This window comes from Cyprinus carpio, chromosome B13 (genome assembly GCF_018340385.1).
Source record: "Cyprinus carpio isolate SPL01 chromosome B13, ASM1834038v1, whole genome shotgun sequence".
Taxonomy (NCBI): Eukaryota; Metazoa; Chordata; class Actinopteri; order Cypriniformes; family Cyprinidae; genus Cyprinus; species Cyprinus carpio.
The window spans coordinates 6,080,007-6,094,335 of record NC_056609.1 but is presented as its reverse complement, the minus strand read 5'-3'; the positions used below and the strand labels follow the sequence as shown (position 1 = coordinate 6,094,335).

General features: G+C 35.1%; 1 protein-coding gene across 1 annotated transcript; it reads right to left on the bottom strand.

Moving 5' to 3' along the window:
- Nucleotides 1–2,003: 2,003 nt before the first annotated feature.
- LOC122139502 (exportin-5-like) lies at nucleotides 2,004–11,024 on the bottom strand. Its single transcript, XM_042737667.1, has 8 exons — nucleotides 10,947–11,024; nucleotides 10,139–10,168; nucleotides 9,940–10,033; nucleotides 9,769–9,852; nucleotides 9,553–9,678; nucleotides 9,382–9,472; nucleotides 7,733–7,863; nucleotides 2,004–2,111 (listed from the first exon to the last, which is right to left on the bottom strand). The coding sequence occupies exons 1-8, from the start codon at nucleotides 10,970–10,972 to the stop codon at nucleotides 2,004–2,006; spliced, it is 690 nt and encodes a 229-aa protein (XP_042593601.1). The 5' UTR covers nucleotides 10,973–11,024.
- Nucleotides 11,025–14,329: the final 3,305 nt, after the last annotated feature.

The window sequence follows — 14,329 nt, the reverse complement described above, 5'->3', positions numbered from 1 at the left end:
GTTAAAAGTTCATACTGATCATGTTCTATTCTGTAAATCGAATAATATAATCATACACCGTCACGAATAAAAAGGTTGCATTTACGCATGCAACAGCCTGTCATGGTTTTTACTAAGTGACCATAATCAACTATATAGTATTTGTAGATTTCCATGGTTACCACTACCCGTAAACATATTTTAACCATGTGTAAACAAGAATAATAACATATTAAGTTGCAATTAAGTGGCGCACTGAAAATGCATGTCAAATATAAAGTTAAGTGGGTATCATTACCCATTTGCTCATAGTAAATTTAAAAATGTAATACATTTCATACCTTAAAAGTTTCAGTTTATAAGAATCCGTATCAATAATGACGATACTTGAGTTTAAAAGTATCGTAACTGTATCAAAAATAAAGTACGTGGTAGCACCCATCCCTACTGTCTGAAACAGCGAGACTTGGGGGTGCTTCTTGTGAGAACCTACCAGCAGTGGTCCAAAGTAGGACAACACAACAGATTGGGGACAGTGGATATTCTGTATAAAACCTTACTAGAACAGGTGGTCCTATGGTTTTGGTCCAACAGGTATATATGCAGAACTCTACATACAAACATACATAAAACAATTCTTGTGTTATATAAAGCTGGGTATAGACCTTAGTCATGGTAGTTGCCACAACATACTCTTTTACAGTTGGGTGATAGCACATAGGCGTCCATTAGTAGTGTTTATATCTGCCTTTGAATTTCCCATACAGGTTTGGAAACAAAGTAAGGGTGAATTAAATGATGACAACTTTAATTTTGGAATGAAGGCTTATAAGCCAGGCTGGGGGACTTTAAAGGAGAGTCTCGTGAGAATCAACACAAAAATATACTGATAATCAAATTATGTGTGGTAGTTTGCAATTAGTATTCTCCACATTTGATAGGGAGAATCACTATAATAGTTGCAACTATACGTGCCACCAATTATATGTTTATGATGCAGCCGACCCTAACCCTGAATGTAGTTAAGGTGGTCATTTATTTAGTGATGAATCCATATAAACCTATTCAATATTTAAGGTAGTTGTTTATTCTTCGTGATTAGTTCATGCCATCACTAAAGCATTATCTCATTTTGAGTAATAATAAGATCTGGGTTCAGAAGGAGAGGTACTCTTATATGAAGTTGTTACCAACAAGATGTCACCAACTAAGTGGTTTACAAATAGTTACAAGAAAAAATATTATATTTAAAGCGATATGAACTAAGGGGCGGAGGCTGGTGGTCTGGAACACTTTCTAGATGGGGTAAATGCCAGAAACAAACAAGCTTGCTATGGCAAGCCTTCTATTGCATAAAAGTCTGCCTGCAGGCAGGGATTGCCCCAAGGGGGTCCCCCCCACCCAGAAACAGCTTGGTTATTGGTAAAAAAAAAAGGACACAAAAGACAAAGCGGTAAATAGAATCAGGATTTTTTTTATTATTATTAAACAAAAACAAACGAAGACACAAAAACCAATTATTAAACTTGAGTGCGCCAACCAGTTATACATAGAGTAGAGCGAGAAGAAGCCCTGCAATGCGTTCAAGCCCAATGTTTGCTGTATGCTGAAGAGTCGTAGGCATCTAAAAGTGGTTTGGTTGAGGAATTCCATGTAGGAAACAACAGGAGTTATTTCTTTAAGAAATAACAAGAATCTGGTGTTTTGAAAGCCGCAATGTTGATTTAACTGCACTGACACCATCGATGAGAACAATTTTGAACTGAATTTAGCTCGATAATGACCCTCCTGCCTTCCGCAAGCTGCTTAAAAAGCTGAATTTTGGATTTGTTTATATATTGGAGAAATCTGCAACAGCACCCTTAGTGTTCCCGGTTAGGTGTCTGTGAAGGTGCTTCGACATCCCTATATTGTTTTAAAGCACTACAGAAATACATTAGACTCGATTTGACTTACCAGTCACAGCAAACCTAAATTAGGGTGTTCAATCAAAAGGACAGGGAAACAAATTAAGCAACCTACCCTCAAGCAAAAATTCCTTCTCCATAATCCATAAGAGCATAGACCCTTGTAAAAGTTTTTGCCAAGGCCGTTGAAGGTTCTCGTGGTCCAGAAAAAGCGATTGTGAGTTCCTGAAAGGATTAAGAATGTCAAATTATTTCCAAACTTTTTCCAGATAGTGTAAAAAACAATAGGTACATAAGAACAGCACAGCATATCCCCGTACACTATCTATGATTTTTTTTTTCACCATATAATACTCCCCTATCAAATGTCCTGTTTTTTCCTAGGAAAGGAATTTACCTGATGTAGAGCAAAAGGTTAGGCAGCAAAGTCCTGCAGGGGCTCCGCACAAGGGTTTCTGTAGATAGGGGGGCCCCATCAGAGGTTTGTGCTGACCACAAAGCCTCCCTGCTTTTGCCTCCTCAGGATTAGCAGGCCAACGAGCACGCTTTACACCCCAGTATGGTGGTTCACACAAAACTAATCTGCCATTAAAGACAAAGCAAACTGATGAGATTAACAACAAAATCCAACAGCTATGCAAGACACATTTAGACTGCATGCATTCATTTGTAGAAGTGGTGACACCTACCCGTGACCTGTTGATACCCATAACTGACTCCTCTGTTGTCCGAGCATCACACTGATCACCTGAGGGGGAAGGCAGCACCCAACATAGCCCAAGAAAGGTAAGCAGGTCCAATAACACACTACACAATACAAAATTAAAGGAATGTTCAGACATCAGACAGCCTCAGATGCCCATGTACATAAAACTAGATATCAGTGAGTTTCATATAATTATCATGTTAAATATCTGTTTAAATTCAGTAAACCACCTGTCTGGCAACAATAAATCCATTCATACCTCTTCATCTCCTCTGACAGCCCACTGTGCAGTAACCGCTGCCATGATTTCTTTTAGAAAGTCTTTTCTGCTTGTTATAGTCCCCTTTAAACTGATTGCTGATTTTAACTATCAAGGCTTCCATAAGAGCACACTTCTCCATTTGGTGTCAGCAGCAGCTCATTGGCGAACACCTTTTCACATGCTCATACATCAGGTCCGAAGCAATGGCTACAATGCAAGAAAATAATCTATTAGCATTAGCATCCTAGAAGGGATGCTAATATAACCTGTTTCTTTAGGACCATAACAAAAAATTAAATATCTATGTTTTGCACTGTAAAGAAACTGTATTATAGATGCCCATGATTCAACATACCAGCATAAAAATCTGAATAATCTCGACATATCCCTAATGTAGTGTAAAAAGAACAGGCATGTCTTCTGAGATTCTTAACAGCTCGCGTTCGAGGTGCCTGAATACATGCACAAGAACATCAACAAGACTTTGATTAGATTTGATTTAGTGAATGACATGCATTTATAATTATGGGCAACCTTACCTTGCATTCTCAATCCCAATTCAAATGGTGATTGAAGAAGGATATCCTAAATGCAAGTGAAAAAAAAGATATTTTTTGATGATGATAGGATTTTTAGCACATCTATCATGCACTAAATTAATGACATACATGCTACTGATAAGTGTAAAAATAAATAAATAAAATCCCTCAAGTGCGTCAACAAGTTTCAGGTTTCTTTTTATAAAATACAATAGCAGAGTGAGAACAGAAAATCCAGAGAAGGAGAGAAGCCAGATTTAAACATGTTAGAGCATCATACTGATTGACTGATACTAGAAGATCTAGAAAGATTTAGAGAAGCAATGTATAGCTGCAACAGCTTAAAAAAATAAAAAAGAGAGAAATCATGTTTAAATTTTATTTGACAACCCTAAATCAGTGGTTAGACAGTATTTTAGATGGACTTAGGTGCAGACACATTAGCAAAACTTAAAAAAAATAAAATAAAAATAACCCTTTTTAAATAGTGTAGTGATGTATTTGAGCACTTCTCTCACAAAGAAGTCACTTTCCTGATCAATCTGCTTTCCGTTATTCAGCAGGGCAAAATGAAAATAAATTTAAAAAAATTAAAAAGGCAAAAAAGAAATATATTAATCTAAATGAATACTTAAATGACCTCACACACACAAAACTCCCATTGAGTGTACTCCAATTGGAATGACAAAATTTTGTCTGCAAAAGTTCACTGAGCAACAGTACATGTGACTGGACATTTATTCACATTTTCATATGACAGATTATACATCTCACCTTAAAGGAGTACTTGAGGCAGGAAGCGTGGTTGGTGTGTGACGAAGGGAAAGAGAGTGGATATGAATGGTAAGAAAGACCAGGACCACAGAATTGCAGAGGATCACTTGTCTCATAGTGTACAACCATCTGCAGCCAGCTCCCTTACCCTCATCTATGGGGATTTTTCTACAACCAATGGGAGGAGGAAAAAAAAAAAAAAACATCTCAATGACTTTCACCTCTTTAAAATCCCTCCACTGCTTGTACCATGAGATCAACCTGGCTGACCATAATGAACTGGTCTTACCATCCTTTTCATTGAATTTTTGAAGAGCTGTCCAACCAAACACTTTCTGTGAAGAATGTCATGGCATCCCATTGACCCGCTGACGGAGACAGAGCAGAACAGACACCCTTCTCTGTTTTTTAGCTTCAGTAGATAACAATACTAATAAGCAGTGTTAAAATGAAACATTCCAGGGTTAAACAAGTCCCAGAACACAAATTTACATGCATTATGTTGAATTACCATCTGTCCCCCCCCCGTTTATTTGTCTGTGGTAGCCAAGCATTGGGAAAGTTTAGTTTTGTATTGCATGAATGTTTTTCAATTGTGAACATATCAATGCTTTAAGTCCATGAATAAAATGAATAACAGACATATTTACAACAAAACAACATTAAGGTTTTATTATTGTGAATGACAATCTGTTCAGCAGTTCAGCATGGGAGTCAAACTTAAATCTTGTTCCACAAGGAGTCAAAGCATAATTCCCAAATTATAAAAATGCAACCACCACACGAAATTGTGTAGGACAAGTGATGGATACCCAGTTCTGCATTATAATGGTAAAATCGTTATGGCAGTCTTGTTATATGAAGAGGTAAATTCTGCAGTTTTTACTGGTACAAGGAAACTATATTATGCAATATAAACTTGTATTTAATACTATTGGTTTATTGTAATTATTAATTGCAACTGTTTTTAATTGTAATTATGGACTCTTATGGTCTATTACTTTTCGACCTTGCAAAACTTTTTCTTCTTTTTGTTCCTGCTCTTGAGAGTATGGCACGACAGCCCATAGAACCAATTGCAGAAAAGTTATGAAATCTGGTACACAGAGATGAAGGACAGTCTCCCGTTTAAAATTAAACATAACACTGAGTCGAAGATGCTATCCATTATTACCCATGTCATGTTTGACAACGTTGGACATATTGATTAAAACACAACTGTGTATTGTTACAAAACGTTCCAAAACAAAAAGTGTTATGGATTTCAGATCAACGATTTCATTAATTCATTTTGCATGCCGTGATGCCAAACTGCATCTGAGGGTCTATTCAAAGCGTTGAGATTCTACTGACACCAAACTTAGAGCATGTCATTGTTTAGTACCTCACACTGCATTACACTCAATCTGTTAACAGCACTGCCTACTGGTTCAAAAGCAATAAAACCAGTTAATTATATTATACCAGTATATTTATTGATTTTTCAGCCATTCTGACTAAAATTGCATTAAAATGACTTTAGTAACTAATTTTTTGCAGTTGGTCTGATGCTTGCCTGCCTTGCTTGCTTCTGTAAGTGTGCTTGGCCTCTTAATTTCTGCTAGCAGCTATATGCAGGTTTATACTAGGATATGTAGAGATTATCAAAGACTAGTTTTGTCCCAAAGTTTAGATTTATTTCATTTATGTAATTTTAATTTAATTTATTTATTTTGATAGTGTCAGTTTTTTGCATTATGAATTACAGTCAAACCAGAAGACAGTAGGGAAGATAACAATATTATCAATACACGTGATATTGTAATAGCAATAGTCTCAATATTATCATGGTCAACATGGTTTGAAATGATAGGTCTTCCGGGCAAAAAGTGTAGTTTTTAAAATATAGTTTTTAAACTAGTGCTGTCAAACAATTAATCATGATTAATTGATTCCAAAATAAAACTTTTTGTTTACATAATATGTGTGTGTATTGTGTATATATAAATACAGACACGCATACAGTATATATATTTTGAAAATATTTACATATATTTCATATAATTTATATTATATGATTAGATATGAACATACATTTTTTCTGAAATGTATACCATGAATGTGTGAGTATTTACATTATACATACTAAATAGACACACTGCACATATATATATTACGTAAAAAAAAAAAAAAAAAAATAAGTTAAACAAAAAATTTTCACTGCTTATTCTAACATAAAAGGTCTTTAAAGTGTTTTGGGTCATTATGCTTTTGCACAGTATCTGTCAATAAACCAAAACAAAAGCACAATATGTCTTAAGCCCTTCATCAAGCCTGTTTTCCGCAGCGCATTTCAAAGTGAAACGTGCACACATTGTTCAGGTGATCAGCTCATGATCCGCTGTTTTCCACACCTCCAGAACAGCTTCACAGTGAATGAATGCAGTGAACTCCATTACTGCATGTGCTGCCAGTTTATATTCATTTTTATTTATTTGACAGTGCAGCTGTTTTACGATATATGGCTAATACTGTCATTGTTGTTATTGTTTTTATTATAATATGCTAATTCTAATATTCCTAAAACACCAGTGTTTAATGTATTTAGACTGAAAACAGTATTCCACAAATAAAAAGAGGGTTGAGTCCCCCCCCTTTAAAGTTTTTGGTACATAGCCAAATTCACTGACATTTTTTCTAACTTATGTTTTCTTAGATAAGAACATGGGATGGAGCTCTTAATTTTTGAACTCATAAAGTGCATTAGATAGAATAATTTAAATTAAAAATGTACCAAAAAAAATAAATAATCCAAATTCTTCATGTCTTTAAAAAAAAATGCAATAAATTGATAGCATATTCTTTAAAAAAAAAAAACGCATATTATATATTATTCTTCTTTATCTTATCGTGAGATTTTGATATCATTACATCCCTAGAGCAACACAGAGATTTTTTTTGTTACCCATAATCTAATTTAAACCTCAAAATTCAATTAAAAAAAACCAACAAAAATAAACAGGAATATATATATATATATATATATTTTTTTTTTTTTTTTGTTTTTTTGTTTTTACGGTAATTTCCAATTAATTTCCTGCGCTGTTCATTTTGAACCATAAAATAACATAAATGTGACTATATATTAGTTTATTACTATTTAAAGCTTTTTTCCAAATAGAGTCCACAATTAGTTTTTTATTTTCACATAGCAAGTGCTGTAAAAGTCACCAAATTTCATTCAAATTCCAATGAAGTTATGATTTTTAAAAATCCTAAAATTTTGGGGGGTGGTAAATGACCAAAACACCAGAGGGTTAAATAAAGTTTGGTATCTGGGCATTTTTTTGAGGTTTATTAAGAATTATCTGCTTTGTGTCTGTACACAACCATTATTTGGTCAAACATTATGTAATCTTTGCATTGAAAAATCTGTGTTTCCAATATACTGAAGGGTATTTATCATAATACCATAGAATGAGATAAATATAGAATGAGAAAAATCGCAGCACAATTCCAAAAACTGCACAAACGTTTGGCAGATGAAAGATTACCTACCATGATAAAGTCTATTAATAGTACTCACATGTTTGTAGTTTCCAGTATCTATTGGTGTGCAGATCTGATACTGCACCCATTCCCTTGCAATACGGACGGCCTCAAATGGGACAATTTTACAAGCCAGACGAACTGCTTCTCCCTGCTGAGCCCTGAAAGCTGTTTATGGGAAAAAAATAAATAAATAAATAAATTGTTCAGGGGTTAGCCAACCCATTGTAAATGCAGTTTTATTTATTTTTTGAAATAATTTCGTTCTTTGCCTTTTTTTTCTGTAATTTGTTTGATGTTTGAATAACCATTGAAATTAAAGCATTTTAATGAGTAACTTCATGTCACTAATCAAATCAGCTGGGTTTGATTATACAATGTGTAGATTATATGATTTTTTATTAATTTATTATTTCCAAATTAAGTTTTTTTCAGTTTAAATTTTTCTGGATTCCATTTTTTTGCTTTTTTTTATTTGCTAATTTTTAATGGTTAAATTATTATTAATCAAAAAGCATATCTAATTAATTAAAATCATGAAACTTAACATCAATTTAATAAACTTTTACACAAAAATGACGTTTTTGATATTTTCCCTGCATATGTTTTATTGTTACCAAATTTCTGTTTTAGCATGTCCTAATTATTCGAATGCATAAAAAACTAATTTATTAAAGTTCATTCTTAAAATAGCCTTTTGAAATGTTTTTTTTTTTTTCTCAGAAATTCTGTGTTGTGTATTTAAATTTTCTCTGGTTATCAAATGAAAGCATAAAACATTCATTTCATTAATCTTTAATTACTGGGAAAAAAAAAAAAAAAACTTTTTTTTTTTAATTAAAGCATGGCATAAATTTGGTGTGATTACTACATTTTAATAATTTTAGTAGTAGTAGTAGTAGTAGTAGTAGTGATAATAATAATAATAGTAGTCGTAGTAGTATTTACTTTCTACCGTAATATATTTCGGCACAATGTCTTCAAGTTAAACCAAACTTTTATTTTGAAGATTGCCGTGAATACCTTTACATTTCTGTGTGTATATATGATATGATGCTAGTTTTACTCAAATGAATGGTGAAATGGTCGTGAATTGACTCTCAGAGCAGTTCTGAAGATGTTTTTCATTTATTTATGTCTCATTTAGTGAGACGACACTGAAACCATTGTAAGTCGCACACAGCTTCAGTATGCATGTATTAAACAAAAACTGCCGGTGTTCGCCATTTATTCACAGAGTAAGACACACAGAACATACAGGATTCATATTTAAATAGTATTTTAAGCTTAATATTCACAGACACTAGTCCATATCACGATTTGATTTAGTGTAATACTGTACTTTTGATTAATTCATTCAAAGTTTGAAAAATTCCATGACATTGCATGCTATACATTAAATTTCGTTTTTATGACTGGATTCTGCAATTCCGTCCGCGTTTCCCGCCGCTCACAGAAATCACTGGGCCCTAGACGTGTGCATTCGATTACCAAAATTACAACTGGACAAAATATTTAAAGAATAGTACCAAGAAATTTATGTTGGTAAAAAAAAAAACGTTTGTATTTGTCAGGTCAACAATTAAAAAAATAAAATATTTAAATAAATAATAAAAAATCTTTTTAAGCACACTGATGTAATAACATTAAATTAAGCTAATTAGTTACTAACTAATTATATCTCACAATTAAAGGAGCAGTTGAAATCTTCATCACTATCAAAGTCCACTCTAGAGAATTCACAACCTGGACAATCATTCTTGGAGGGAAATCCAGTCTGTAAACAGCAAACAGAGCAGTTAAGTATGATATGAAGCATTATTCAAGTCTGCTCTGTCTGGTATACACGACACTTACTTTAACAAGATTGATCCTTGCTGCTCTTAAATATTTTATCGCCATCTGGCCAACTACAGGATCCTTTGATAAAATTTCATGTCGGAATAGGTTTCCCCAGGTCATTTGCGTGGACGACCTCAGAAACTGTTTTAAAATATATAGAAATATTAATAAATATGGAATGCATAGTAGACCAAATTTAGCAAAAAATTAGTAGCTATAATGCCACTCACCCTGGCTAGGATGTGTAGTGAAGGCAAAAAGAGCTTCCATGTATTTATCCAGATTAACAGGAACTTGTACTTCAATATCGGAACCCTAAAGAGAATATAAAAATATTTTAGTATTTTTCATGAGAGAGAAAAAGATTGCTTCAAAACAGTGATGCATATGCTTTAACCTCACCACTAAAGAGCAGATTTGGCTACCCAGGGCACAGAGAACTTGACACAGCCTCTTCAAAAAAGTGTATCTTCTTTCCACAATGCCGCCTGATGATCTGAATTGTAAAGGCGAGAGGGACAGTTGTAGTTTTAACTAACAGAAGTAAACTCAGTTATTCTAAACTAAGCTTTGCCGTTTCAGGAGAAAATGAGAAACTCGCTGGTTACAGAGAGCTGCACCACCTGCTGACCTATATTAAAAAAAATAAAATAAATAAATAAAGAGCAGTGTGTAGTTATATAAATAGTAAACAGTCATTTAGAGCAGGGTTCCTCAAATTCGGCTCTGGATGGACACAGAGTTTAGTGCCAACCCTGAAAAAAGATCAAGCTTTTGCCCAAAAGCCGCTCTAAACTTACTTGTTTGCTTTCTGCCCTATCAGGCAATGATTGCCAGGCAGCACAGACTCCCAAAACTGATTTAGGAGAGGCTTCTAAAAAATATAATGATCTACAATGAAATAGAAAATGGTTTTGATGATAACCAAGTTAAAATTTAACTATTACAAAATTTATTTATTGCTAGAAAGTTATCAAAACTGGAAAAAAAGTTAAACAAAAACATTTACACACAACTGAATACCTGTCACAAGTTTCAGATGCCACTTTTATTTAATTCATTCATTCATTCATTCTCAACCGTCACAGAATGACATGCACAGGAAAGTGGGACATTACAGGTAGTGAAAGATACATCTATGCTGCCTTCAAAAAAATGATCCATACTGTATTATACTGTACATCACAGGATGTGACACAATCATGGATTTGGACATGCTTTGTTGCCTTCCTAATGTCCTACATGAAAACGTAAGCCTTTTTCATTTTTTCTTTTTGACGCAGCCAAGGACTTCAGAGTTTACTAAAAAAAATTTTAGTGAGTTTTGATCTGGGATTGAGCTAAAACCTAGAAGACAGTGCCCTTCCAGATTTAGGAACCCTGATTTTAGAGCAAGACGTTTTACTCACTGTGCAGCAGACAGGATGTAGTTCATGGCAAACTTCGTCAAAAAGTACCATGAATGGCTTCCTCTCCTCTAACTTTCCCTGTGGAAAGTACAGAACAGGTTGGTTGTCTATTTTGCACCATTAATGTTATTAAAAGAAACTTGCCAGTCAAGCTTTATATGATTTTTACGGCCTATTTAAATGAGCCTTCAATAAGTTCAGTTTATCCTGTTAAAGCTGATTCTGTCACATTTTACTACAAGAACAAATGCAATGATGGATTTGATGCTTTTTATTTGCTGATTAACTAAATGTCTTAATAAATAATGCAGCCAACAATTGAAAATTAGATTTTTGAGTTTCCCTATACATGACAAACTCCGAGGTTAACACAACATGCACAATAAAATAATTTTAAAAAGGGAGAGAAATAAAACAGCAGGATGAATGAATTGAAAAAACAGACATCATAATTTTCTCACAACTGTCTGTATCTGTGTGATTTCCATTCAGTCATGCTAACATTGTTTTTTTTTATATATGAGGCACTCTCAATCATTGATTCAAACCACATAAAACAAATCAGCGTTGATGAAGTTGATTAGGATCCTGCACAAGGCTCAAATATATGCCCTAGCCCGGCCCTTGTCTGACAGCTTATTCAGAATTCTTGGCTCGAGTCTGACCCGAGTCCTTCTTATTTTCCTCTTCTTCCAAAAAACCCTACACTACTGTTTCAGCTATTAAAATGGTTCAGTTTTGTATATGAAAAAGTGATTATAATTGTTTAGTTTTTCATCAAGTCAATTTAGAAAAAGCATTTTTTGTTCATTAAGTTTTTTTTTTTTTAATATGACCAAGTAATGACCAAGCGACCAGCACCAGACAGTGAGTTGATCATAGCCTATGTTTGATCAATTAAGCCTCTCAAATCATCACGACTTGCCTAAAATAAAATCTATAGATAGAAAAACAGTTTAACCTACATAAATGCATTTCACAATCACTTGCATTTTTTTTCCTTACAGTAAAACACGTAGTAGAAATATGCAGTAATTTTTTGCTCATAAAGGTAAGGAGTAATACAGCACCCGGAACTGAAAGTGTCTACTTTACTTGTATGCACTCACAATATCAACAAAACGTTGTGCTTTTGTGAAATAAATAAAACAAACAGGAGTGCTTCACAAAACTGACCTGAAACTCTATAGAAATATATTCATTGAAAGCTTTAAATTACTATTATAAAACAAAATCATTCAAAAAACAAAAACTCTTTCAATTTGTAATCTGTAAATATGCATTTCTCTCTAAAGGCGCATCCAAGTGGAGATGGCGAGTCAGGATCGCCAACTTCATCTTTGCGAAACTGACTCAATAAATAATTTAAATATCTCCTACGGGCTGAAATCCAGGTCTCTAAAGTACATATTCAAGATTGAAAAAAAAGAAAAGAAAAACATACAAACTGCTGGTGCAAAATGGCCTCTTCTGACGACATTTTTAATTTCTTAAAGTTACCTCTCCATCAGTGGTGTAGGGATGGGCATGTATGGGATGAAATTAGACAAAATGATTTATAGATGCACGCAAAATTATCCATGTACTGCATAACTTTAAAACAAATGCCTTTCAAAATTTGCAAATGTGCGTCACTACACTGGAACAAATGCTTTTCAACCGCTGTCTGCAGAGTTTAGAATTATATTTATATGCAGCATTTTGTTCAAATAGAGACATATTTGTGAATACAAATGTTATAGTTTGTATTAAATTATCATAATTTTTGCATGTAGCGATTACAATGTGCATTTGTGGATCAGGCGACGTGTGTTTGATTCATTTGAATTTTGAGACTTTCGTTCCGCCCTTTTAGCCTTGCCCAATACACACACACACACAGCTCGCAATCCACACGCAGCTGAGCCAAAAGAAAATCAGTGACCACTAGATTGCACTAGCCCCACTCACTTGCGCATTCCATTGTCTACAGTTTTTTGAATGTTACATTGTGTTTTCCTTTGTTTCTTTTTGGTTTGGCTATTCTCCTCTGCCTGTAGAAATACAAAAAAATGTTTTATTGAACTTGTTCTAACTTAACTTGTCTTAAGATACAGAATAGCTTATATTAATTTTGCCAAACAAGAACTTCCTGACAATAGCCTACCAGGTTTTTTTTTTTTTCTTTTCTCTGTAATTCAACGGCACATTGTCAGTTATTCCTTCCTTATATTATTATTGTTATTATTATTATTAAAAGGGCTATTATAGTCGCACATTTAAGCCATCAGTGATCACACGTTTGGCTTAAATGAGCTGAACACCTTCTTCGCTCGCTTTGAGGCACAAAACAGCTCCAATGCACAGAAGACTCCACCTCCTCCCGGTGACCAGTTTGATGACGCCTGACCCCGGACAGCGTGAGGAGATCCTTCAGCAGGATCAATGCACGCAAAAGCTCCGGGTCCTGACAACATTCCTGGGCATGTACTGAGAGACTGTGCAGCAGAACTCACTGATGTCTTCACAGACATTTTCAACATCTCACTTAGTCAGGCTGTTGTTCCCACATGTTTCAAAACTACCACCATCATTCCAGTCCCAAAGAAGCCATCTCCAGCATGCTTCAATGACTACCGTCCTGTTGCACTTAATCCCCCCATCCTCATGAAGTGCTTTGAACGGCTAGTCATGCAACACATCAAGTCTGCCCTCCCCCCCCTCCCCTGACCCATTCCAGTTTGCATATCAGTCCAACCGCTCGACCGATGATGCCATCTCAACTACCCTCCACTCAGCACTCACACATCTACAGAAAAAAAAGACTCATACGTCAGAATGCTGTTCATAGACTTCAGTTCAGCATTCAACACAATCATCCCTCAACAGCTCATTCACAAAACTGATCGAGCTGGGGCTCAACACTTCACTGTGCAAATGGCTGTTGGACTTTCTGACTGGAAGACCTCAGGCAGTACGGGTCGGCAGCAACACATCCAGCACCATCACACTGAACACTGGGGCAACCCCAAGGATGTGTGCTGAGCCCCCTCCTCTTCACTCTGCTGACCCACGACTGCACACCATCACTCAACTCCAACCTCTTCATTAAGTTTGTGGATGACACAACTGTGGTGGGTGTCATTAGCAACAGAGATGAGACAAACTACAGGAGCGAGGTGAGCCACCTGGCCGGGTGGGGCAGTGACAACAATCTCTCTCTGAACGTGGAAAAGACAAAGGAGATTGTTGTTGACCTCAGGAGAGCGCACACTCAGCATGTTCCTCTGACCATCAACGGTGCGACTGTGGAGAGAGTGAGCAACACCAAGTTCCTGGGTGTGCACATCACAGAGGACCTCTCCTGGACCGACAACACCGCAGAACTGGCCAAGAAATCACAA

What these genes read in the sequence shown, in the direction of transcription:
- LOC122139502 (XM_042737667.1), bottom strand. Translation starts at nt 10,972, where the DNA reads ATGAACTACATCCTGTCTGCTGCACA. An exon ending in GCCAAATCTGCTCTTTAGTG is followed by an intron (nt 9,853 to 9,939) that starts GTGAGGTTAAAG and finishes TATTCTCTTTAG; the next exon opens with GGTTCCGATATTGAAGTACA. An exon ending in ATACTGGAAACTACAAACAT is followed by an intron (nt 2,112 to 7,732) that starts GTGAGTACTATT and finishes TAATCCTTTCAG; the next exon opens with GAACTCACAATCGCTTTTTC.